This window comes from Phacochoerus africanus, chromosome 10, assembly GCF_016906955.1.
Source record: "Phacochoerus africanus isolate WHEZ1 chromosome 10, ROS_Pafr_v1, whole genome shotgun sequence".
NCBI lineage: Eukaryota > Metazoa > Chordata > Mammalia > Artiodactyla > Suidae > Phacochoerus > Phacochoerus africanus.
The window spans coordinates 19,532,443-19,558,829 of NC_062553.1; the positions used below are offsets into that span (position 1 = coordinate 19,532,443).

Below are 26,387 nucleotides of genomic sequence, written 5' to 3' on the forward strand. Positions count from 1 at the left end.
AAAAGCAATCAAGTGAAGGTTCCTCTGTCCACCAGCCCTGCTGGAGCAGCCCTCCTCTGTCCACCAGCCCTGCTGGAGCTGGCCTGGAGCTGGATGATTCCATTCTGTCTGTGAGTGGCTTTTTTTTTTCTTTTTAAGGCTGCATCTGAAGCGTGTGGAAGTTCCCAGGCTAGGTAGGGGTCAAATTGGGGCTGCAGCTGCCCGCCTATGCCACAGCCGCAGCAATGCGGGATCCAAACCATGTCTGTGACCTACACCAGAACTCACTGCAAGGCCGGATCCCCAACCCACTGAGCGAGACCAGGGATCCAACCTGCATCCTCAGGGATGCTAGTCAGGTTTGTTACTGCTGAGCCACAGCAGCAACTCCCTGTGAGTGGCTCTTGGGTATGAGAATTCAGTTCTGACTACAAAGCCCTCTGTGACCTCTACCGCACCCCACAGCCCAGCCACCCAGTGGGAGCCAAAGGCCCGCGTTTCTGGAGAGAGCAGCAAGCAGAGCCAAGATTCTAATTTGCTGGAATATCTCCTCTTCTGATACTTTAAATAAGAGCGTATAAAAGAAGCTTTACCAAATAACTAAGATTCTCTCCTTTCATTAGCTTAATCACTGGATAGGCAACAGCCTGATAAAAATCTACTCTATAATTAAGCTACTAGTTATTAAAACAGAGGAAGTAAATGGTTTCCATTTTATGAGTACTAAATGAACCAAATGTTCACAGAAAATCTATTATCCCATTTGCTGGGGGGAAAGGCTCCATATTAATTATGTTTGTGACAGAGCGGATGGGAGGTCAGGCTTGGATAGATCTTTTGTTTGCACTGGACTGGGCTGAGTGTCCCCGAGCCACGTGTCCATCACCCACGAGCAGTTGAAAACTCAAACTCCTTGGTCCCCACTGCCACCGCCCCCCCCCCCACCCGGCTCCAGGGCTCACCTGTGCAGGGTGCAGAGCATGGAGACGATAGTACTTCAGGGGTCCAAAAAACCCTTCGATGCCGGCCACATACCTGCTCCCCCCAATAATGAAGTATCCATCGGTGTCATTATAATGGAAATCTTCACGGAAGCTAGAGACAAAGGGTTAAACAAAGGATTAAGAGAATTTTGGGTCTGAACAGATTTTTTTAAAGACACTTTCATTGACTCTCCTTGACTTAAACACCCCCAAATTTTCACAAACCCTTTACACCCCCCCCCTTTTTTTCCCCAGAAAAATATCCTGTTTTACTATATTAAAAGGTTGACTACAGGAGTTCCTACGGTGGGGCAATAGGATCAGTGGCGTCCTGCGAGGCCTGGGACGCAGGTTCAATCCCAGGCCTGGCACAGTGGGTTAAGGATCTGGTGTTGCCTCAGCTGTGGCTTGGGTTGTAGCTGTGGCTCAGATCTGATTCCTGGCCTGGGAACTCCATACGCCACAGAGTGGCCAAAAAGACAAAAAGAAAAAAAAAGGTTGATTACAATTAGTCAAACAAACTCTCTTATTTAAAGGTTCAAGAGTTCCCATCGTGGTGCATCGGAAATAAATCCAACTAGGAACTATGAGGTTGCGGGTTTGATCCCTGGCCTCACTCAGTGGGTTAAGGATCCGGCATTGCCGTGAGCTGTGGTGTAGGTTGGAGATGCAGCTTGGATCTGGCGTTGCTGTGGCTGTGGTGTAGGCCGGCAGCTACAGCTCTGATTCAACTCCTAGCCTGGGAACCTCCATATGCTGCAGGTGCAGCCCTAAAAAAGACAAAAGACCAAAAAAAAAAAAAGGTTAATTAGTACATCTTAAACATTCATGTCTACAACCACTGTTTTCTTCCCCAAGTGGCATTATTTTATTTTTTTTACAATTCATTTCTTACATTTTTTAAATTTAAGTATGGTTAATTTACAGCGTCATGCCAATTTCTGCCATACAGTAAAGTGACCCAGTCACACATATACCAACCCTTTACTCTCGAGTTCTAGAAGATGGGGTCACAGTGGGGTCAGGCAGGCTTAGGCTAGGATCCCAACTTTGTTATTTACCAGCTGTGTGACCTTGGATCAGTTGCTTAACCTCTCTGAGACTGAGTTTTCTCATTAGTAAAATGAAACTTCCTCTCTTACTGGGTTGGTACGAGAATTAAGTAGATGTGACAACATGTAGCATCCAGTGGCAGTGCCCAGCCCATCATAAGAATTCAGTACAGGCCGGCTATTGATATTGGTGACTTGTTTAGCATCCCCGGAATTATTTGGAATTGCTAATCTTAACTGGAAGCATTTTGCTCTGAAAGGAAAAAAGAAAACTTGTTGATTGGGTAGAAGGTGGAGGTGGAGGAAAATAAAAACATATCCTATCAGGAGATCCTGACGTGGCTGAGTGGTTAACAAATCCGACTAGGAACCATGAGGTTGCGGGTTCGATCCCTGCCCTTGCTCAGTGGGTTAAAGGATCCGGCATTGCCGTGAGCTGTGATGTAGGTTGCAGACTCGGCTCGGATCCCGCGTTGCTGTGGCTCTGGTGTAGGCCGGCGGCTACAGCTCTGATTAGATCCCTAGCCTGGGAACCTCCATAGGCCGCAGGAGCGGCCCTAGAAATGGCAAAAAGCCCAAAAGCCCAAAAGCCAAAAAGCCAAAAAAAAAAAAAAACCTATCAGGTAAGAACTGAGGTCAAATTCAGAGTTAGGAGGAGGCCACAGCAAGGTCAAAGGACTTGGCCAAAGATGAAAAGCTAGCGCAGGTGATGTGTTAGAAGTCTGCCTTGTCCTGAAAGACTTGAAGGATCAGGAAGGAAAATAGAGGGAAAGAAATGGGTAGGCATGAAAAAATGCACAAAGTTATTCCTTGCAGCAAGGAATAAGACTGGAAAACTCCAGGTGTCCGTCACTGAGGACCGGTGCCCACATCTTTCCAAGAGCTCCTGGACAAAGGGCTCCGTGTTCTCACCTGGAGAACTCCCTCAAGTACATTGCTAAGTGAAAAAAATAAAAGTGAAAGAGCAGAACAACATACATCCTTTTTTTTTGGCCGAGTCTGCAGCATGTGGAAGTTCCCAGGCCAGGGACTGAATATGCACCACAGCAGCAACCTAGGCTGCTGCAGTGACAACAGTGGATACTTAACCCACTGCGCCACAAGGGAACTTTGAATGAATGCACTTTTTATCCAAGAAGAGGAGAATGGGTTTTTTCTTTTTTCTTTTTTTCTTTTTTTTGTATGTGAATTAAAAGAATTCTGGGAGTTCCCATCATGGTGCAGTGGAAACAAATCCGACTAGGAACCATGAGGTTGCGGGTTCGATCCCTGCCCTTGCTCAGTGGGTTAAGGATCTGGCGTTACCGTGAGCTGTGGTGTAGGTCACAGACACGGCTCAGATCTGGTGTTGCTGTGGCTGTGGTGTAGGTTGGCAGCTACAGCTCTGATTAGACCCCTAGCCTGGGAACCTCCATATGCTGTGTGTGCAGCCCTAAAAAGAGCCAAAAAACCAAAAAAAAAAAAAAGAGAGAGAGAGAGAGAGAGAATTCTGAGAGCATACATAAGAAACTAATAAAAATATTTCCCCATGGCATAAGGGGAGGGAGCAGAGGATGGAGTGGATGGGGGCAGAGCTGGAAGCAAGATATCTAACCCTATACCTTTTTGCATGGTTTTGATTTTTTTTTTAACCATGTGCATTTGTTACCTGTTTAGAAGGTAAAATAGGAGCAGGTGGACAAGGGCCATCAGAGCATATGTGAACAGCAAGAGGGGGTCAAGACTGGCATCAAGTGAGAAGCCAGGCAAAGGCAAAAGAGCCAGGCAGCACAGAGGGCAGATGGCAGCAGAAGGAAAGGACACAGTACGTCAGGCGGGACGCCAGGAGCCCCCGCAGCTCAAGAGCGATGGTCCGGGGTGACGCGGATAGAGACGGAGCAGCCACACCAGTGGTTGGCTCAGAGAAGCCGGGCAACCCAGGGTCATCCCAGGGGAGAGGATGGGCTGACTCTGAGCCCGACCCTTAGCAGGTGCTCTGGCTGGAAGACAAAAAGGTGAAGAAATGGGCGCCCTGAAAACATTAACCGATGGCGGCAGGAGGGCACACTTAGAAATTAGCTTTCTACAAAGGCAACTAAAGGGGAAAAGAAATGCTTTCTCTCATGTTATTTCTTTGTCCAGAATCTCAGCCTTGAAGGGGGATGAGAAGATAATGGCCTCTTGTGTTTTAGGTGGGACCACAAAGTTATTATCCCTGAGAGCTGTGAATTGATTCTGTTTTTCAAGAACTTTGAAAGATTTGAATATTCCAACCACCCTCAAGAGATAACACTGGGCACTCAGTGGACACGAAGCAATGTTTCTGCAGAAGAAGCTCTCGTAAGGAACTCTGCTTAACCAGCTCACCAGCTCACCTCATGGCCCATCCCTACAAGATGCTGGATGCTTGCCAGCTGAACGTTACCCTTTGGGGCCTCCGTCTTCTGTTTTTTTTCCTTTTTGGGGTCACCCCCGAGGCACATGGAAGTTCCCAGGCTAGGGGTCAACTCAGAGCTACAGCTGTCAGCCTACACCACAGCCACAGCAACGCCATACCTGAGCCATGCCTGTGACCTACACTGCAGCTCATGGCGACGCTGGATCCTTAACCCACTGAGCGAGGCCATGGATCGAACTTACATTCTCATGGATACTAGTCAGATTCGTTACCACTGGGCCACAATAGGAACTCCCCTAGTCTACTCTTAAAGCTTTGCTGCCATTTCTTGAGTTGGGTGCTTAGCAAGAGCAAGATGTGTTTGTTGCCAACTGTATGATCATTGTAACCATGCAATCTAATTAAATCTTACGTAATGCAATAAAATATGGATCGGGAAGAAAGAAATATGCATTCCATAAAAATTAAGTTGAATATTTTGGGTAGACTCAGGATAGAATGGTTACTAAAAACCTGTTGTGGAATTAGGACAGCTGGAAAAGGCTGGAAAAAGAAACTGAAGAAGTCTAGATGGATTTGGGGCTCTGCTAATTTCACGTCTTTGTTTTCTTTCCATTGGCAGAGACATAAGAAGCTGGGTACCATATATGCCGGAAAGATCACAGGGAGCTCCAATCAGTAGATCCATACTCAAAGGAAAGGCCCTAATCAGAAAGATTGGCAAATGAATGTACATTTCTATTTTTCTTTTTTTTAATGGTCACACCTGCAGCATACGGAGGTTCCCCAGGCTAGGGGGGTCGAATCAGAGCTGCAGCTGCCAGCCTACGCCACAGTCACAGCAACACCGGATCTGAGCCACATCTGTGACCCATACCACAGCTGCAGCAATGCCAGATCCTTAACCCACTGATCGAGGCCAGGGATCGAACTCACCTCCTCACAGACACTATGTCAGGTTCTTAACCCATTGAAGCCACAATGGGAACACTTCCACTTTTTGAATTAAAATAAAACACTTCCGGAATCTTCTTTACGGATCTTTGCTTTCACTGAATTTTTTATCCTTACTGTAATATTACTCCATTTCTCCGGCTTGCTCTCCCTCCACATGGATGCCTCCACATTTTCTCCTCTAAAATTCTCAGTAGCTGCACCAAGATTGCAAGAGATTCCTTGCACTGTTGGATGGTCATCATTTTCGTTGACATAAAAGCTGAGCTAGACGGTGCAAAAGCCCAAGCCTGTCCCTTCCGCAAGCCTCAGACACGCCAGCAAACCATCTTTACTCTTATCTGGCCGAAGGAGAGTGCCCTGCTTTATGTAATACTTAGAGGATGGCAGCGGAGCAGAATTGCCTCTGCTGTTAAATAGGCCTTGCTTAGAATTAGGGACTAGTTTTGGCTCGAGGGTTCTTAGCAGGGGAACTGAGAGCCTCAAATGAGCTTAAAGTAATTCCCATCTTAACGGTCACTTCCTCAAGACCTGGACTAAATTCTGGCCCCTAGATCCTCTCAAGCTAACCTATTTAATTCTTCCCTGCCTTCACTGCAATGTGTAATGTTAAACTTATTTGTGAATGTATTTAAGATCTGTCCTCCTGCCCCTAGATTGTTTAGTTCCATAAAGGCAGGGATGGACTGTATTCTTGTTGTTCCTGATTTTATTCCTAGAGTCCAGCACTGTGTCAGGCAGGTGGTAAATGTGTTGGGTGAATGGAAAGCTACTGGATGGATGATGGATGGATGGAAGGATGGATGGTTGGAATTCAACACTAGACAGGTCTGCAATTGTTATTGCAACCTTTCTCTCCGTGCAGCACTGTGCTTCTGAGCGTTTAATTACTGATCTTCCTACATGACCTTTGTGGGGAAACAGCTATCATTATGTTTACATTACAGAGCAAATAAAAAGGAGGATTAAGAGGCTTTCCCTGGAACACCTACAACCATTTGGAATATCTGATGTTTAGTTGGCTGGCGTGGTCCATTCTGAAATCTCTCTGATGAATGAGATTCTAAAAGTCTAGCCACAGGAACCCCAGGTGGGTCCAATTAATTAATTGGTTAATTCTTTAGTTGTTCAATTGATGAAGGGGGTCCCAGGAGTAGGGGAATGGCAGCTGGGGGGAGTAAAGAGGGGCACTCTTGGCTCGGGGACTTCTGTTACCAATTGAGGCATCTTTTCAAAGCTTTCACTGGGATGTGGATTGGGTACATACCTGAAAATCAGTCCTGACCTCTGGAATCTTATATGATCACACTGATTCTGCCTTTACTTAAAATTTTATTCTGTTCATCATAGATTCTTTTTTTTAAACATCTGCTTTATTTATTTATTTATTTTTCAGGGCCACACCCGAGGCATACGGAGGTTCCCAGGCTAGGGGTCGAATCGGAGCTACAGCTGCTGGCCTACGCCACAGCCACAGCAATGCCAGATCCAAGTTGCATCTGCAACCTACACCACAGCTCACGGCAACACTGGATCCTTAACCTACTGAGTGAGGCCAGGGATCGAACCTGCATCCTCATAGATATTGGTCAGGTTCTTAACCCACTGAGTCACAACAGGCACTCCCAGAATGTGACCTTATTTGAATATAGGGTCATTGCAGATATAAGATGAGATCATACTGGAACAGGTGGGCCCTTAATCCAATATGACTGTATCCGTATATAAAGGCGACATGACGTTTGGACGGAGACAGGCACTCACGCAGGGAAAATGCCAAGGGAAGATTGGAGTTATGCTGCCACAAGCCTAAGAACTACCAAAGGCTGCAGAGACGCTTGGAGAAGAGCCTCTCTCTGTCCTTCAGAGGGCGCATGGCTCTGCCCACACCTTGATCTTGGGCCTCTAGCCTCTAGAACTGCAAGGCAATTAACCTTCTGCTGTTTAAGCCCCTCCGTTTGTGGTACTGTGTTCCGGCAGTCTTGGCAGATGAATGTAATTACGGAGGCTTTTTGGGTGCCTCCTTAAATTTTATGCAGAAGGTCTATGCCTCCGGCCACCCCCTCCCTGCTCACCCCGGTCCCAGCCTTGGATCTTCCTGTGATTCACTCCACTCATGTCAGCATCTACGTTTCTGAGATTTTAAGAGCAAAGGAAGCCCTTACGGGGAAAATGAAAAAGAAAAAAAAAAAAAAACCTCATGAAAGTCAATTAATGGTCAAAAGTGTCTGAGGTTGGAGGTGAGCATCAGGGGAGGAAGGGCAGATATTACTTTAGATTTGAAATTAGATTTGAGATTAGACATGCAAACGCTTCACTTCTGGGGCAGGATGCAGCACTTGAGGAGATTTCTAAAATCATTTCTTTCTCCAAAGCAATCACCCAGGCCTTTCCTCTTCTTGAACTCCTCATAGAGGATCCCGGAGCTCCCACTGTGGCTCAGCGGTAATGAACCTGACCAGTATCCACGAGGACACAGGTTCAATCCCCGGCCTTGCTCAGTGGGTTATGGAACCAGCATGGCGGTGAGCTATGAGGTAGGCTGCAGCTATAGCTCCAACTCATCCCCTAACCTGGGAACTTCCATGTGCCTTGGATACAGCCCTTAAAAAAAAAAAAAAAATCCCAAGGCCACCTGTTATATAAGAAAACTCATAACCGCTGAATTCTTTCTGACTGGTCTAAATCTGCCTGGTCCATTTTGAGGCTTCTGCTCTGCTCCTTGACCTCAGCCTCTATGCTTCAATATAGCTGTCAAGTCACCCCTGCCTTGCTCCCTGCAGGCTGAGGCCCAACACTTCTTAGCCTCTCTCTGTACCTCTAATCCTCTAATCTGGTCATGGAAATAAAAATTGTTCTATGTGCCCAGGGTCCTAAAAGAAACTGTCTGACTTAAATGTAAACAGAAATGGTGGAGGAAAAAAAAAAAGCAGAATGTGCGTTCCCCTTTCCCCATCATCACCCCTCTTTCTTTTCTTTAATCATTGGTTTCCAAGATAATTGGGACAGTGTGGGGACTCTGAGTGAATGGAGCTTGTTTAGAAAGACAGCTGTAGTGAAATGACTGGCAAAGTGAAATGACTAAAAGAGGAAGAAATGAACCCCCCCCCAAGCAAAGTGCCTAACAGTCCGGACACATTTTTCAAAAGTATACATATGAGCTAATAACTTTTTTTGTTTCCGTACTTTAACTTAATTCTCGAGCATTTGATTTTATATATATGTATATGTGTGAGCCTGCGTGTGTATACACATAAATCTAGCTATGATGAGCTATCCTACAGTCCTAAAGAAGGTTACCCCATAATTCTGTCACTATAAAACCCACCCTTTTTTTTTTGTCTTTTTGCCTTTTTCTATGGCTGCACCTGTGGCATATGGAGGTTCCCAGGCTGAGGGTCCAATCGGAGCTGTAGCCGCCGGCCTACACCAGAGCCACAGCAACACGGGATCCAAGCTGTATCTGCAACCTACACCACAGCTCATGGTAATGTCAGATCCTTAACCCACTGAGCAAGGCCAGGGATCAAACCTGCAACCTCATGGTTCCTAGTAGGATTCATTAACCCCTGAGCCACAATGGGAACTCCCTAAAACCCACTCTTAAACAGAGATGTAGGAGCAAATTAAAAGAAGCCATACAAGGAACAAGACCCGATTCTCAATTTCTGTAACTCTTGTAGGGAATGGTTACATAAGGATGAAAAGCTACCAATATCAATGGTTACATACATTTCAAATTTAGAATATAACCATAAATATGAAGGCTGTCTGCTTTTATGTTTTATACTAGGCCAAAGTTACCAACCCTTCTCAACAAGCAACCTTAATAATTTGATTTATTTTCAAGAATCCTTTGTAGAAGGTAATTTTCAAGGAAAATGAATTATAAAGCTCCATGACAGGAAGAATTTACAATGAGAGCTGGAGAGAGAACTAGTTTCTTTTGCTTAGAAACAAAAAAAGAATGTGTGGGGGGGAAACAGGGAGAGTGAGTGGAATTTAAAAAACAGGAAGCTGACCTAAGAAAACTTTTGTACGGTTGATATCCGGGAATGTCTTGCCTCTGTTCTCTTCTGGGAGTTTGATGGTGTCTTGTCCTACGTTTAAGTCTTTAAGCCATGTTGAGAGTATTTTTGTGCGCGATGTGAGGGTGTGTTCTAATTTCACTGATTTACATGCAGCTGTCCAGTTTTCCCAGCCCCAGTTGCTGAAGAGACTGTCTTTTTCTCATTACATTCTTGATAGAACATGATGGCAGATAATGTGAAAAAAAGAATGTATATATATATACATATATATATATAGCTGGGTTACTTTGCTGTACAGTAGAAAGTGACGGAGCATTGTAAGTCAAGCATATTAGCAAGTTTTTAAAAATAAAAAAAGGGGGGGAAAGTGCACAGATTAGCCACAGGGCAGACTAGTTAGAATCTCTGCCTGGAAGGAGGAAAAAGAATATCTTTAGGGTAGAGGGCTGAAAATACGAAGGTTCCTTAACCCTCACGCAGCAAAATTCTGAATCAAGAGAGAAATCCCACTTACCTAATGGTCTGATTATGGTAGTTTTCCAAATCCTGCCCGCTGCTGGCGGTTACTACGATCTGCATGGGAAGAGAAACACAGGGGTCAGTTATGTCTCCACGTCATAAACACCGGCCTGGGTGAAAGTGTCTTGTAACACATGCTTCACCGTCTGTCTCCTGATCAGTTTCTGCAAAACATAAAATAAGCAGTTTACTAACCCTGCGTATATTTTAAGACCTAAAAGAGATTCAATGTCCCCAAATGACTTGATGTGATAAAAAAAAAAAAAAAAAAAGATTGACAATGCAGCAGATTTCAGACCCTTCCAAACTACAAGCCAAAGGTCTGGGCAGGGTACTTGTGCTTGAAAGCTTGTTGCAGAGAAAGATGAGAAAATGTGTAAGAGCCCAGAAAGAGGTCTTGAAATTTGAGTCTGATTCCGTGAGAGCCTGAGGGCGAAGAACAAGACTGAGGATGAATGTTCTTCACGCACTGCTGTTTCCTACCGGCTCGGGGAAGCGTCACTGTCATTTCAATGGTGACAGTGTTTTCGGCATGAATGTTGTTAAGCTGTCATGTATTCTTCCCGTGTCTGGGACTACGACACCAGCCCCTGAGGGTCAGGGGCTCCTTTCACTCCCCCAGGGCCAGCGAGAACAAGGGTTCAGGAAAAACATTCTGGCTTAATGTGAGTCTCTAAGACGTGGCTTCCACACCATGCCTATGCTAGGAAAGCTAGCCCAGAAAACCAATCCAATTCTGCCATATGGAATTGTTGGTTCAGAGAAGAAAATGACACAGACCAGTTGTTTCTCTAAACCAACTATTTACTTTAAGGCATTCTGTCCATTTAGTTGAAGCAATGAATATAGTAATCTCACCCCAGAGGTGGCTTTTGCATAGAGAAACAATAGCATTGTTTTGGAACCTATAAGTATTAGGGAGACCAGATAGGATGGGGAGAAAAAAGGACAAATGGCAAGTCTACTTAAAAAAAAAAAAAATATATATATATATATAGGGAGTTCCCGTCGTGGCGCAGTGGTTAACGAATCCGACTAGGAACCATGAGGTTGCGGGTTTGGTCCCTGCCCTTGCTCAGTGGGTTAATGATCCGGCGTTGCTGTGAGCTGTGGTGTAGGTTGCAGATGCGGCTCGGATCCTGCGTTGCTGTGGCTCTGGCGTAGGCCGGTGACTACAGCTCTGATTCGACCCCTAGCGTGGGAACCTCCATATGCCGCAGAAGCGGCCCGAAGAAATAGCAAAAAGACAAAAACAAAACAAAACAAAATATATATATATATATATATGTATATATATATATATATGTCTTTTTTCTTTCCATGCCACTTAATTCTACCTCCTCCCAATTCCTTCACTTCCCTAATTCTTCTCTTTGGCTTTACCGTGCCATGTACCTTGCATCTCTCATGCATCTCATGCATCTCTTCGCATCTCATGTAAACTCATCTCTTTAATGGAAGGGCTACTTTGATTTACTCTTCTGCTCAAAAAGCTGCAGTGATGCCGTGCTAACTTGCAAGTGGAAATTCAAATTCCCTCATACTCAATATTCTCCACATTCTAGCCCTAAGGACATTTTTTTCTTCTATTAGTGTTCTGCAGTCTGCAAATCTCTACTTCAAACTGGTTTGTCTGCTAGCCCCCAGTGATGCGCTAAACTGCCCCCTCCTCGCTTCTCCATCTAAACTCTGCCCATCTGTAGGAACCATCTCTAGGAAACATTCCCTGAGCGTCTCAGCATGAAGTGCTGTCTCTCTGCTGTGAATCAATATGAATCACTTGGTAATTAAGTTTGCCTTCTGACACCCCTTTACCTGCTTAATGTAACTTCCATAAATAGTATATAAGCTCCTAGTGCCTTGTGTACAGCAGGTGCGAAATAAGATCTGTGATTTGCTCTGATGACTCGATACCTGCTTAAGTGACACACAGTACTGAGCTGACCTTTGGGGAAAGCAGCAGCCATGCTCTAACGCCATCATAATCCTCATGCAAATGAGAAGCTAAAATATGGACCATGGCAATGTCACCAAACATCATTCAGGAAACATACTAAAAAATGCCAGCTAACATCTTAGGGACTCTTCTCAGGAAAACTACAAGGACTGACCTGATTCCTTTTCTCTTCAAAAAAAGAGGAAATGTGATAGACCTAACCGCCAAGGGAAGTCGGGTATTATCTAACACACAAGACAAACAAAACGTCTTTTCCAGTTTTGTTATCAAAAAATCACAAATCAATAAGAAGTGCTGGTGAGAAAATAAAGTAACCAGAAAAAAAGTAGCATCGTGACATCGGATCTATCAAGAAATGGAATTATCTTCAATTATAACAAGAGACTTGCCATAATCCATAAAATCTGTGTTATGAGGGCTTGAAACGGTTATGTGCAGTGTTTTATAGTACAAAGTGGATAAAGAACCTCCATCTCTCCAGAATTACCTCTTAGGTTTGTTGCTTATTATTTGTCTGTTTAATGCCAAGCATAAGCAATTGTTTTAACTGCCAAAAACCGTCAAAGCATTTCTTGGCTGTACTAACCAATAAATTTCAATAAGAAAGTAGTAGGTTTGATAACCCTGTATAAACATGGCCAAGGCTATTTTAACATTTATCTCCCCAAAGCCGATCTCACTAGGAGAAAAAGACCGAATTGCTCAAATCATTGTGGCTATATAGCTGGCTATATTATGTACTCATTCACCACAGAGTTGAAAGAAGCACTTTAAAAGTTAATTAAATGGGATGGAATTCTGATGATTTAAACGTCCAACTATAAAAATTTGATTTAAAAAAGTGTACGCTTGTAAAAGTTTATCAGTTACCACAAATTTTTTTTTTTTTTGCAGATTTCCTAGCTCCCTGACTTTACAGCAACACTTAACGTAAAGGAATGATGCTGATGTGACTCATGGTGGAGCGGGCTTTTGGTACCTGGCCGCCGTTAAAAGAGATATCCAGGCGAAGCCACTCGTTCAAAGGTATGGTGAATTTCGTTTTTACAGCAAGGTCATCTCCTTTGACAAGATGCATTTGAATGTGCAGGTGGCCTAAAAGGAAAACGCATGAAAGACACAAAAAACACATAGGCGTGAATGAAGTGGCTACACCTTTTCAATAAATGCCCTAAAAACCTACAAGGCTAGACTGCATTCCTTCTTCCTTTCAACAAAAATAAAGCAAAGCAAACCAACAACCAACCGACCAAACCAACCCCACATAAGTGCATTCCTCTGTAAATAAGACTTTCGTTTTAAGCTTCCAGAAAAAAGTTTCACTTGAAGTTTATATTTGGAAACCATCACTCTCATGCAGCTGCCATGCTGACACCATCCTCCTTATTCTAGACAGATATCTCTGTCAATAGACAGAGCATAAGCAATCCCCACTATCATTCTAAACGTTCTGTTTCCTACTTACCCTCTTCGGTAAGAAATACAGAAGGCGTGCCGTACATCTCATTAGAATCGACAAAGTACAGGATCCCACAGAGATTGGCCTTGCAATAATGGAGCAAATAAAGCCACAATGAAACAGTAAACCTAGAAGAGTGAGGGGGGGAAAAATTCTGCAGATTGATATCATCCAAGAACAGGTAATTACAGTTAACAATGACCGAGTAAATTGCTTTCTTTCCAATGAAGGGATGAATGCGACTTCGTGTTCATCCTGGGAGATCAGCTTGCAAAGCTTGATTTTTGAGACAAAGGAGGTAGTTATAGTAACTGCAAGAGACAGGAGTTAAGCATCACTGTATGAAACCAGCAGACATTGTACCTTGCACCAAAAACTCTTTTTATGCCTTTTTGAGAATTGTACACGCTTGCCATTTGAATTCTTGATTAAGGCTCATAGAAAGCCAGACACAGAATAAAAATCTGGATTTTAATAAGAGGTGATTTGATAAGAAGCTATTCTAATTTCAATGATTAAAAAAAAAACATAATTAGGGCTTTTTGAGCAATTTTGTTTCTTTCAAAGATAAAAGCCCAAAGGCAGAAAAATGTCATAGTCTGCAAACGGCATCACTATATGCTAATTGGGATACGCAGATACTATTTTAATGCACTTATTAGGTTGTTCAATATCACAGTTCTGGCTGACCGATATGGAACAACTACTCTAATTGTTCCATTTCTGGACGAGGGCTATTTTAGTTGAAAAAAATATTGTCCATCTGTGATTTGTGGAAGGAGGATAAAATAACGGTAGTCAGCTTATCTAGGACACATCTAGCCAAGCTATGTGTGCCACCGATTATTTGGCAAATATTTGTTTAAACACTTGCTTGACACCACACATGTGCTAGTGACCAGCAGTTCAAAGATGAGCTGGGAGTAGTGGCATTCTGCATGTCAAGCATGAATCAAGGTCAAAACCAGTACAGAGCGTGCGCTCCATGAGCCCGTTACCAATTCACAGTTTGGGTTAAAGTGGCAGCGGCCCCAGGTTCTTTAGCAAGACCTTTTAGAATATTCTGGGCTTTATAATCTGGCCTCCAAATCAGTGGTAAGATATGCAAACAGATGGTGCCACACAGCTCCCTCCTGACCCACCCAGCTGAGCAAGCTCATGAAGATAAGTTATTACAAGGAGGCTTAGCAAGAACATACGCTTAGTTAAGTGACTCAAGATCTTTCTACAGCCAGCAGCATGGGAAGAATTAAATCACTCTGCTAAATCCATCCGTTCCGAGGTGAACCAGGAACTGTTTTCAGCATCTTCCATTCAGCAGAAGGAAAAAAAATATATCTGGGTTTTGCTGAAATCAATGGAGGAGATCAGATGTGAGATTTCAAGCGGCTCATCCAAACTTGCAAGACAGAAGAGGCAAAGCAAAGGCCGCGATCTGGCAGGGCTGTGGCTGGCTGCACCTGACACCTTGCAGAGCCTCCGGCTCCAACACCTGACTCCCTTCCTCGGGTCCTTCCCAGGACCGACAGACAACGTCTGAAGCAAACTGCGGTCTGCTACATGCAAGAGTAATTTCAGAACGAGTTGAGGTGTTTCTGTCCACAAATTCTGCCTAAGCTGGGTAGATCTCAACATTTTCCCAAAGCATATGGCACAGGCAGGTCCTCCTAACTGGCTCCACTAGCCTGCTGTGGTCCTTAGATGAAAAGAGCACAGCTGCCCCACCGACGCCCATCACCAGCCCCTGCTTACACTGGGTAATCTATCCGCTGGCGTCGGGTGGCCTCCAGCTCTCGGTTCCGAAACCTCAGGAACTTCTTCACGATGCCTGTGTTTTCTCCACTCGAGGCATAGAGAAAGCTCAGGAGGGTGACCGCATCTGTAAACAGCAAGATGACTGCCCTTTAATTATTTCCAGAAAAACACTACTTCCAACATCACATTCTTCCTGGACCCCCTGCCTAGCTCCCGCCAAACATTTCAACAAAGTCTGAAAATATGAGCAAACTTTCATTGCACACTGAATATATGCTAGACGGCCGAGAAACATTCTACAGAGCTAGCTCAATTCGTGTTCATAGCAACCCTACAAAGGAGATTTGTTTTGTTTTGTTTTGTGTTTGTGTTTTTAGGGCCACATCTGTGGCATATGGAGATTCCCAGGCTAGGGGTCGAATTGGAGCTGTAGCCGCCGGCCTAGGCCACAGCCACAGCAACACCACATCTGAGCTGTGTCTGTGACCCACACCACGGGTCATGGCAACACTGGATCCTTAACCCCCTGGGTGAGGTCAGAGATCAAACCCATATCCTCTTGGATACCAGTTGGGTTTGTTACCGCTGAACCACAACAGTAACTCCTATAAAGGAGATTCTTAATTAGTCCCATTCTACAGATGAAAATCCCGAGGTATAGAGAGGTAAAATAACTTGCCTAAAGTTACGGAGCTAAGAAGTGATAGAGCTGAATTTCAAGTTTCCAGCTTAGGTTCTGGGTGCTTAACTATTTTACATACTGACCTTCTAATGCTAAGAAAAACAATGATTGTTTTAATAGAAACAGTTAAGGAGTTCTCATTGTGGTGCAGCGAAAACAAATCCAACTAGGAACCTTGAGGTTTCGGGTTCAATCCCTGGCCTCACTCAGTGGGTTAAGGATCCGACATTGCCGAGAGCTGTGGTGTAGGTCGCAGACACGGCTTGGATCTGGTGTTGCTGTGGCTGTGGCATAGGCCAGTGGCTACAGCTCTAATTGGACCCCTAGCCTAGGAACATCCATGTACCACAGGTGAAGCCCTAAAAAATTGAAAGGAAAAAAAAGTAACAGTTACCACTTGAGTAGCACTCACTATGGCCCACACTGCTATAAACATATTTACAGGTCCACTTAATCCTCATTCTTATCCCCAGTCTATAGACGAGGAAATGGACACACTGATGCCAAAATAGTAACTAATATTTATTTAACATTTAGAATATGCCAGGCGACATGCTAAGCACATTTCAGGAGTAATCTCCCTTAATTTCACAAGTTATGAAATAGAATCTATTCTTTTTCTTTTAACAGATGAAAAAAACTGAGTCTTAGAGAGGTTAAGTAATAAGAGGTGGAGCTGGGATTCACACTGGTGCAGTCTGGTTTCAGGATCTATGCGCTTAAAATTGCACGCCTCTTTTTTTCTTCTGTGCAGATTTTCCATATAACCTCACCATGTTACCCTATGCAAATATTACTAACCAGACCCCTTTAAAGGAAGGAGCCTTCCACTTTCTTTTTTTTTTGTCTTTTTGCTATTTTTTGGGCTGCTCCCGCGGCATATGGAGATTCCCAGGCTAGGGGTCCAGTCGGAGCTGTAGCCATCGGCCTACACCAGAGCCACAGCAACGCGGGATCCGAGCCGCGTCTGCAACCTACACCACAGCTCACGGCAACGCCGGATCGTCAACCCACTGAGCAAGGGCAGGGACCGAACCCGCAACCTCATGGTTCCTAGTCGGATTCGTTAACCACTGCGCCACGACGGGAACTCCCCTTCCACTTTCTTTTGCAAATGTGAGGGAATTCGATAGCTCTAGAGAAGAGAGGTGTTCATAAAGAATCTTAAAGGGAAAACAGAGTTATTTCATCTGTATCTAATCCCTATATGTCTAATTTTTTTATACTTCCTATACCCAATCCCCCTCCAAAGAAAAAAATCATTCACTGAACAGAGCCTAGAAATACAAATCACTTTTCCCTTTCTGAAAATGTTCCTTGGTTGACATGTCCACAATCAAATGGTGGAAATAATCGATTTTCCTGGGCTCCTTCGAGAAGAAAGAGTTGACTTCTGTGCAAGTTACCAAATTGCCGATGTTGGCAAAAATTAGAGGAGCCTCAGCCTGGGATATTGGACACACCAGCTCTTGTTCCTCAACAGGGAAAATGTGTTCTCTACGGCGGTCCCTCTGGTTCATTATAACTTGGAAATCATAAGAGTAATGTTTTCATAGTCTCAGAGATGCATGTGGAAACCCGAAAGGGAAACACTTCAAACTTTTTTTCTTTGCAACTTGAGCTCAGTTTGGGCACAATGGACTTGCTAGCTGGGGAGAGGGGATTAGAAACGGCAAAACTGCAAGGGTGTCTTCAGAATCCAAGGAACATTTTTACCAAGAGTTTGATATCAGCCCCACTTTAGTTGAGTGGAACCTGAGAGACCAGATGGTCACAGTCGCCCCCTGGGGAGCCTTCTGCCAGTGACTGCTGCTGAGCTGTCTAGTGCGGAGTAGAAACACTTAACGCCACGAGTGGGATTTGATTCTGCCCCACCCGATGCCAGCAAAAGGAAGCTCCATAGAGGAGGTTTCTAAAGTGAAAGGGGTTAAAAAGTGAATGTTGATGAGACATCCCCTTATCCAGGGATCAAAGCAAAGCTGGATGAATAAGAGACGTTGCAGCAAAAGACCGTGGAGGGAAAATCTAAGACCCAAAGATCTAAAATAATTTCACAGAAACACATACCTTTTGTATCCAACCAGACCAACATGACGGTGGTTTTCTTGTAAAATCTGTACCCTTAATAGCTCTCAGATTTGGAGTTCTATTACAATTTCCCTCAATATAAAACTGTCTTCCCACCTAACGAGAAATAAGAAGAATGAAATTTTGGAGCAGGGAAGGATTTGAGCATTCAGCTAGCTCGGGATAATATTTTCCAGGAACTACCTGGCTGTTTGGAGTGCTATAATTGATTGGTGCTGCTTGTCATAGGCTTTAGAATGAGGAGTAACAGTACAGTGCCATCCTCATTAAAAAATTTACAGGTAGGTGGAGTTCCCGTCGTGGCTCAGTGGTTAACGAATCCGCCTAGGAACCATGAGGTTGCGGGTTCAATCCCTGGCCTTGCTCTGTGGGTCAAGGATCCAGTGGTGCCATGAGCTGTGGTGTGGTTGCAGATGTGGCTCGGATCCCGAGTTGCTGTGGCTCTGGTGTAGACCGGCAGCTACAGCTCCGATTAGACCTCTGGCCTGGAAACCTCCATATGCCATGGGTGCGGCCCTAGAAAAGACAAAAAAAAAAATTACAGGTACAAAAATGGAAGTCCAAAATGTGGGCCCAAAGAGGTTAAATGGCTTGTTGACCGAATATAAGCTCCAAGAGAGCAAGGACTTTGCTTCATTCATTATTCTATCCCCAGAGTCTGAACAGTGGCCAACACTTGATACAGGCTCCATAAATGAAGGAACGAATCAGTGAAAAAAATGAACATAGTTGTGGCCCAAGTCAGGACTTCAACCTGTCTCTCTTTTGTCCAACACATTCCGTAATTTTATAATGTGCCCCATGCTGCCCAGGCCAATTATTAAATAATTAATAATAATACTTTTCAGATCCCCCCCAATCCATTTCTTTCTCTAATCTCAAATGAGGAAGTCAGGCAGAGAAAAGGCACAAAATGCCAGGAAAACAGTTCAGGTTTGGAATTCACCTCCTTGGCCACTTTGCTTGTTTTATTTCCTTAAATTTTAGAGAAAGAAGAGTCATCTGCTATAACATGGTACAAACTCCTTCATTTGGAGACGAGAAAAGTGTCAGCGCCTTGTTGAAGGCTGCGTAGCTAAGGAGAGACCCAGGTATGACTCCAACCCGGCCTCCTGCTGCAAACCCATGGGCATTTTATTAAACCACAGTGCATCTCACAAGTCCTTCCAGAGAGAACTAAGGCTGATATTCAGCTGGCATGCCCTGTGAAGCTGCATGGTTGTTAAAATACTGAAATATGTTCACAGTGGTTAGATGACTAGTGTTGCCTTGAACCTGCAAGGTCTCTCCCCCATTGCCCACTCTGCCTTCTCCTTCAGAAGGGAGCCTGCCTCAACAAGGATTTTTACCAACCGGCTTCAGCACCAGGGCCAGCGCCCGGGGATCCTGGGGTGGGGGACCCTCCACATACAATAAGTTAGGTATTTTGAGTATCACCCTTAGCAAGGTGGCTGGGGGTAGGGGTTATATGGCCCATTCTCCAGTTCGGCAGAGGCATTAGAGCCCTGACATAGCCAACTGCTCTGGAGAGGGTCCTGTTGCTACGTAACAAAGCCCCCTCTCTCTATTCAGCCACCACAAGGATGAAGCTGAGACCCTTGGTCCCTGCGTGAAGAAGTTAGAAATAGTCTTGGGGCAAAGAAGAACGATGGCTAAAAGTCTGTAAGGAGAGCCTGGCGGAAAAGAAGCTAAGATGTGCCAACCCGGAGAAGTAAAGTTAGAATGCCAATAACTCAATCTGCTTTCCAAACACAGGACACTAAACAAGCAGTGATGATCAGGAGATTTATTCGCCTTAAAGCTAAAGCCTGAGAACAAAAGCTCTACTTTCTAGCAAGTAGGATTTAGGTCAGAACCCCCCCCTCCCTCTCCCAAGGGGTTCTAGGCAGTGAAATGAGTGGCTAAGGAAGTCGGTAACATACGCAATACTAGGAGTCCTGAGGATACATAAGTTCCACTCCTGGCAATTTATCCTCCAAACATAATTATTTGTATGCACAGAGATGCAGGTGCGAGGATGCCTGCAGAAAGCTTGTTGTTAACGGCAAGAGACTAGAGATGGTCCGCGTGACCATCAGCAGTGGGTAGGTTAAATAAATGATGGACTCCCAGGAAACGCCGTGCTAAGGAGCTGCTGAAAAGAATGGGGTTGTGTAACATGCGCTGCCACGAAAAAATCTCTGCCGTATTGTTAATGAGCACAGGGCAGCGTCTACAGTGCCCTCCCCCCTGTGTACGAAGAGAAGAGGCTGGCAACTTCATGCCTCTATGAGCAAAGACCATCTCTGGAAGGAGACACAGAAACGAGTGCTGTTGTGAGTTTGCCTCCAGAAACAGGACCAGGAGAGTAGGATGGGTGGGACTTTCCTCTTCCCCCAAACCTTTGCACACGGTCTGAAATTTTGACCAGGTACATGGATTACTTTTCTGGCTACAAAGCACGAGAACAACATCTCTGAGCCTTTCCACGCAGACAGGGAGACCGTGCCCTCTACCTCCAGAGCCCTCCCTGCCCCAGGTTCCAGGGCCGTTCAATCCGCTGCAAGGAGGCAAAGTCCAGTGGGTGAGGAAAACAGGGTGATTCATGTTGGCTAAAAAAAAAAAAAAAAAAATCCACTTTAAAAAAAGCATATTCCTTCTAATTTAGAAGCTGGGTTAGCATATTTCAGAGAGGCGGCTTAGCAAAGTGGTAAGAATCAAGAACTTGGACTCTGTTAAGCAAGTTCTCTAAGCCTCACCGTTTCCCCCCTATGTAAGGAGAGAATGAGAATGCTTTCCTGGGGCTGTTATGAGGCTTAAATGAGACCCTGTGCAAGGGGAAGGTGGTTTGAAAACTGTAAAGGGCAAGGCAGATGCCAGGCATCAATTAGTGGTATTACTAAAAAATCCAGTCTACTGTATTAACTGGGGGAAAGAAAGAACTAAGTCCCTCTTTTCCTGTAAGTGTCAACGGTGTAGCTTTGCAGGGTTTTTTTTTTTTTTTTTTAAATTTTTTTTTGGCCGAACTATGCAGCAGCTTGTTGTGGGATCTCAGTTCCCAGACCAGGGCCTGAACCTGGGCCACAGTGGTGAAAGCACTAGGTCACCCAAGAACTCTTATGTAGTTTTGTTGTTGTTGTTGTTTTTGTTTGTTTTGCTTTTTAGGGCCACGCCTGCAGCATATGGAAGTTCCCAGGCTAGGGGTCGAATCAGAGGTGCAGCTGCCGGTCTACACCACAGCCACAGCAACAGCAACACGGGATCTGAGCCACATCTTCAACCTACACCATAGCTCATGGCAACGCCGGGTCCCCGACCCACAAAGCGAGGCCAGGGATCAAACCCACATCCTCATGGATACTAGTTGGATTCGTTTCCAATGGGCCACAATGGGAACTCCCTCCTGTGTAGTTCTTAATAACAAAAATTTTCATTTTCATCATGTCATTGACTTGAATTGTCCCACTGAAGAAACTGTTATTTTCACAGAGACAGGTAAAGAAAGTCTGCATCCAAAATTTGTCTTAGTCTTCTATGATTTTGTTGTAATGGAATTTTGTTATAAGAAATCCTACTTCCAATCCGTTGGATCTGGAGATGAGAATGAGTTTTTAAGAAAAGGTAGAGAGTGGAGAAGGAGTTTCCCAGGTTCCCCAGTTTCTAACCTAAGAGAGAAGGTCGGAAAAACGTCCCCATGTCCCCATCAGCCTGCATTTCCTCCTCTTTCTTTCCCTTCTGCCTGGATGCCTTTCCTCCATTCCTTTTCTGACCATGAAGACTCTACTCATTCTTCAAATTTCTGTTCAAATGTCCCTTCCTCTATGAAAAACCCTAGCAAAGTACCTAACTCATAGGCTGCTCAGTAACTTTTTTTTCCCCATGAATGTAAGTGACTAAAATAAATAGCTTCATGACCTCACCTGCCAGTATAGCTTCATGGTCAGGTGTGGTGTTTGGGCACCAGACTACTTGGGTTCCAGCCCCAGCTCCATCATTAGCTGTGTGTCCTTAGACAAATTACCTCCTTGAGTCAGTTTCCTCCTCTGTAAATAATGACAACAGAGCACTAGGCAGATGAAATCAGATACTCTGTACAACGCACTTAGCATAGTCCCTGGCACACAGCGAGCGCTCAGGAAAGGAAAACAGCTGTTAGCATCAGTAGCTGTGTTCACCTCTCGGATCTACCTTAAAGAGAGGGACCATGCCTGCATCTCTGAGCCTGCAGACTTAGGAAAGAATTTGGTGCATGATAGGTGCTCAATCAGTCTCTTTCAAATTGAACATGATACACATCATAAGGGGTGCAGAGAACTAGGGGAGGCTGGAGAATAGAAAGTATATTTATGATGTGAGAAGAAAGAAAAGAAAAGAAAGAGAGAGAGAGGAGGAAGGGAGGGAAGAAGGAAGGAAGAAAGAGAAGAGGAGTTCCCATCGTGGCGCAGCGGAAATGAATCCAACTAGGAACCATGAGGTTGTAGGTTTGATCCCTGGCCTCACTCAGTGGGTTCAGGATCCAGCGTTGCAGTGAGCTATGATGTAGGTTGCAGATGTGGCTTGGATCTGGCATTGCTGTGGCTCTGGCATAGGCTAGCAGCTGTAGCTCCAATTAGACCCCTAGCCTGGGAACCTCCATATGCCTCTGGTGCGGCCGTAAAAAGACAAAAGAAAAAAAAAAAGAAAAGAAAAGAAAGAGAAGAAAAAGCTTGTGGGGAAGGAGTGGAAATGTGAGCTGGCTACTGAAATATGAGTATGATTTTGCCAGGAAGACACGCAAGGTGACAGTTGGAGATGGAGGAGTTTGGGGGAGAGGGAGGAGCCAGGGACAGCAGCTGCCAGTAAAAAGAGCTCTTTAGCCAAGGCATAGGGGTGGGGGATCACAGACTCAAACTAGAGGGCAGGTGCAGGGCAAATGGGAGCTCCCGAGTGACTGCAAAGGAGAATCCTTCTAGCCTAGCCCAAAAGGGCTCCACCTGGGACGTCTCAATGCATGTGGGCCCCAAGGAAGGCATACAGTGGGGCCCCCACTCCCACATGCTCCCTACCATAGCCACATGAGGATGCTGGCAGTGTGACAGTCACACATAAGCTAAGAGAGAAAGAGTCCTTGGCTAAGAGCATTCATCACTCAGTCAACAAATAGTCACCATGAACCTGCTGTGTGCAGGGTGGCACACTGGGCACCAGAACCAGACAAACCAGGACCCTAGCCTTATGGAACCTGTGTCCTGGTATGGAGACACTCAACAGGCAAATAAGCCATTAACTATATTTAATTACATGGTCTGGTGGTGCTAAGGCTATAATGGAAATAAAAGGTGGATACCGACCGGGTCGGGAGCAGCAGGGGTGTGGCTGCCCTCTTAGATAATGTGGTCAAGAAAGCCCTCTGGGGTGAGATGACATCTGTGCAGAGGTAGGAGGGAGATAAGAGAGCGAGCCCCATGGGGACCTGGGGGAGGAACTGGAGGGGACAGTAAAGCAAATGTCCCAAAGTGGGAATGAACTTGGTACATTTAAAGGGAAGGAAGCAGCCCCGTGTGGCTGGAACAGGTGGGCAAGGCGAATGTGGCAGGAAATGAGGTCTGCGAGAGGACAGCGACAAATTCCGCAGGCCTGCTAAGGGACTTGGCGGGCCCTTCCTAATGTGATGGGAGGAGCGGCCTGCAAGGGGTGCTGTGACCCGCTCGCACTGGCTGCAAGGGTGGAGAAGGAGGGAGAGGCAGGGAGGCCATTTGCAGGCTAGGGCCAGAGGCCAGACAGGGACAATGGTGGCTTGGACTAGGAAGAATGCAAACACTTGGTGAGAAGCGACTGAATACGGAAGATGGGCTAAAGACGCAGGCAGCAGGGTTAGCTGGCCTCTGACTCCAGGACGCGGGGTCCAGGTGCCCCCAGAGTTATTGGTCTGTGTGCATGTCAGGCACACCCGTGTGACTGGTGAGGGACAGCAGCTAACGCCTGGTGCCCTCCCCCGAGGGAAGGGACAAAGAGCTGGCCGCATGCATGGTGGACCTAGCCGCCGAGGTCCACGTGCCCAGAATGCAAGAACAGGGGCATCGGAAGGTCCCCAGGCCGAGCCTTGGCACACACGTGTCCTAGAGGCTGCCAGCCTCTGATCTGGGGTAGGTTTACTCAGCAGGGCGGGACAGACGTCAGCCGCACCTCCACCGAAAATCACACCACCAGCCCAGCCGGGTCCCAGCCAAGGAGGCCGGCTGCGGAGCGTCAGCGTGCACCGCCCTAGCCCAGCCCAGCCTCCGGCTTTGGTGGAAAGGCGCTCCAAGCGCGCTCACGGAACAGCCGTGCACGGGACTCGGCGCCCTCTCCTTACAGAGAAAAAAGAAAATGCAGGCAAGTCAGTGGGTACTTAGTTCAGACGCAGAACTCTTGCAGGACGCAGGGCACTCAACACAGGAAACGTCCCCCCACGCCCCACGCAGGGCTGGCTGCCAGAGGCCAGGCATGAAAGTGCCCCCAAGGCGCCCTAATGCCACCTTGTTGTTCCGATCTGACGCTTGTTCCTCAAACGCTGAATAAAGAAGCCCCTGCTGGGGAACAAGGCAGAGGCCTGGCCCCCTTCCACGCGCAGCCTGGCATCAAGAACAAAGGTCGGGGCCACTTTCCACCTGCGGCTGCAGACACGCTTTTGATTTGTCTTCGGAAGAGAGGGAGAGGAAGTGCTCCCCTCTTTTGCGGAGCAAATCACAGCCTTGAAAGCAGCTGGTTTTGAGGGTGGACGAAGCCCCCCGCCCACACCCACCCATTTTCAGCGACTCTGACTCTTAGAAAAGGTTTTCCTCTGCTTTCCGCTTTTATTAGATTGGTTCTCACCCCAAAAGGAATGGACTGAAGGAGGCAGGGAGAGAAAGAAAAAAAAAAAAAAATCCCACTGTGCTATTCCTGAGCCCTGTGAATACGGCCAGGAACAACAAAAGAAAGAAAAGACATTTCACATTTTAAGGGTATGTTCAGGCGCCCTAAGAACTCACGCCGGTTCGTAAATGGCTTCATTTGAAAACTTCCAGCTTGTGAATCAGTCATTCTTCAATGAGAAATATGTGATTTGCCAAACATGAAATGGAATCATTAAGCCCTGACAAAATCAATCGGAGGCCAAGCAAAACTGTGGCTGCGCGTGCCCCGTGCTTCCTTCTCCTTAACAAATTAGGTATCCCTGCGGAAGGATCCAGAAGGATGTTGGCATGGGGTTCTGCCTGCAAGAGGGGTGCACACTGCGCATCAAAATGCAGGCAGCTCAATGACATTGGTTGTTTAATTGCACCACCCCCCCAATGCTCGCACACACACAGACACACACACACAAACACACACACACACAGAAAGGGAATCTGTCTTCTTTTTCTAGATAGCTCTGTATTTAAAGCACTGTACAAACATAAGCCAGATACAGAAGAGGGCCATTAAAACGAAACGTAGATAAAATTGTATAGAATTATGCACGCACACACACAAGTGCATGTAAAAACAGGTGTAATCTAAGATCTGCAGTCTAGTTAAGAGTGTGAGATCAACGTCAATTTCCTGGTTTCCAGAGTGTACTCTAGTTATGGAAGATGTCACAATTAGGGGAAGCTGGGGGAGGGCTATCGGGGGACTTGCTCTCATTTTTGCAACTTCCTGAAAATCTTTAATTATTTCAGAATAAAGAGGGTTTCTTTGTTTTTTTGTCTTTTGTCTTTTTAGGGCCACACCCGAGGCATGTGGAGGTTCCCAGGCTAGGGGTCTAATCGGAGCTGTTGCTGCTGGCCTACACCAGAGCCACAGCAATGCCAGATCCAAGCTGTGTTTGTGACCCACACCACAGCTCGCAGCAACACCGGATCCTTAACCCACTGAGTGAGGCCAGGGATCGATCCCACAACCTCTAGGTTCCTAGTTGGATTCGTTTCCACTGCGCCATGATGGGAACTCCAGAATAAAGAGTTTGTTCTTTTTAATGTGTGGTTCTATGGCAAGTGGCCTCTGAACAACTATAACACATGGTTACTCTGGCCCTTTCAGTTGTCATTGCATACAGATTTGTTAGGGGTGACCCCAGGAAATACTTCCTGCCATTGTTTTCACCATGTCCTGAAGTCACCTTGCTCCAAACTGGTTCTCTTAGAGATTCAGAGGTGTCAGGCATGTTCCATAGCAGGGTCTGCTGTCACAAGCCCATGGATTCCCTCCACCCACCAAGCCTGCCCGGGGAGCCGGCTACTGCAACCATACCTAGAACAAAGTCCCATCAGCTCTACTCTTGCTCCAGAGGTTCTCAAGCTTTTGGGTGAATCAGAGTCAAGGGAATGTATTTAAAACGTGGATTCCAGGGCCCTGTGCCCCACAGATCCTGGCTGAGTAGGTAATGGATGAGGCCTGGGAGCCTGCATTTGCAACGAGAGCCCTGGGTGATTCCGCTGCAGATGGAGCAGGCAGCCTGGCTCAGCTCTCTGCTGCAGGATGGGGAGAGGAGCTGGAAGGTGCTCAGCACCCATATAGCCAGGTGCTGCTGCACCAGTGGAGAGAACTTCAGCACTGTTTTATTTTATGTATTTTTGTTGCTGTTGTT

The 26,387-nt window shown here is 45.8% G+C and overlaps 1 protein-coding gene across 4 annotated transcripts in view; it reads right to left on the reverse strand.

Moving 5' to 3' along the window:
* The window catches only part of SEL1L3 (SEL1L family member 3), a 115,311-nt gene that overhangs the window by 70,743 nt on the left and 18,181 nt on the right, over window positions 1-26,387 (reverse strand). For all 4 annotated transcript variants that reach the window (XM_047798403.1, XM_047798402.1, XM_047798401.1 and 1 more), the window contains exons 3-7: window positions 15,064-15,190; window positions 13,318-13,439; window positions 12,832-12,947; window positions 9,891-9,949; window positions 942-1,074 (exon numbers count right to left, since the gene is read on the reverse strand). In XM_047798403.1, the coding sequence (XP_047654359.1) occupies window positions 942-1,074; window positions 9,891-9,949; window positions 12,832-12,947; window positions 13,318-13,439; window positions 15,064-15,190 (557 nt within the window). The remainder of the gene's footprint in view (window positions 1-941; window positions 1,075-9,890; window positions 9,950-12,831; window positions 12,948-13,317; window positions 13,440-15,063; window positions 15,191-26,387) is intronic.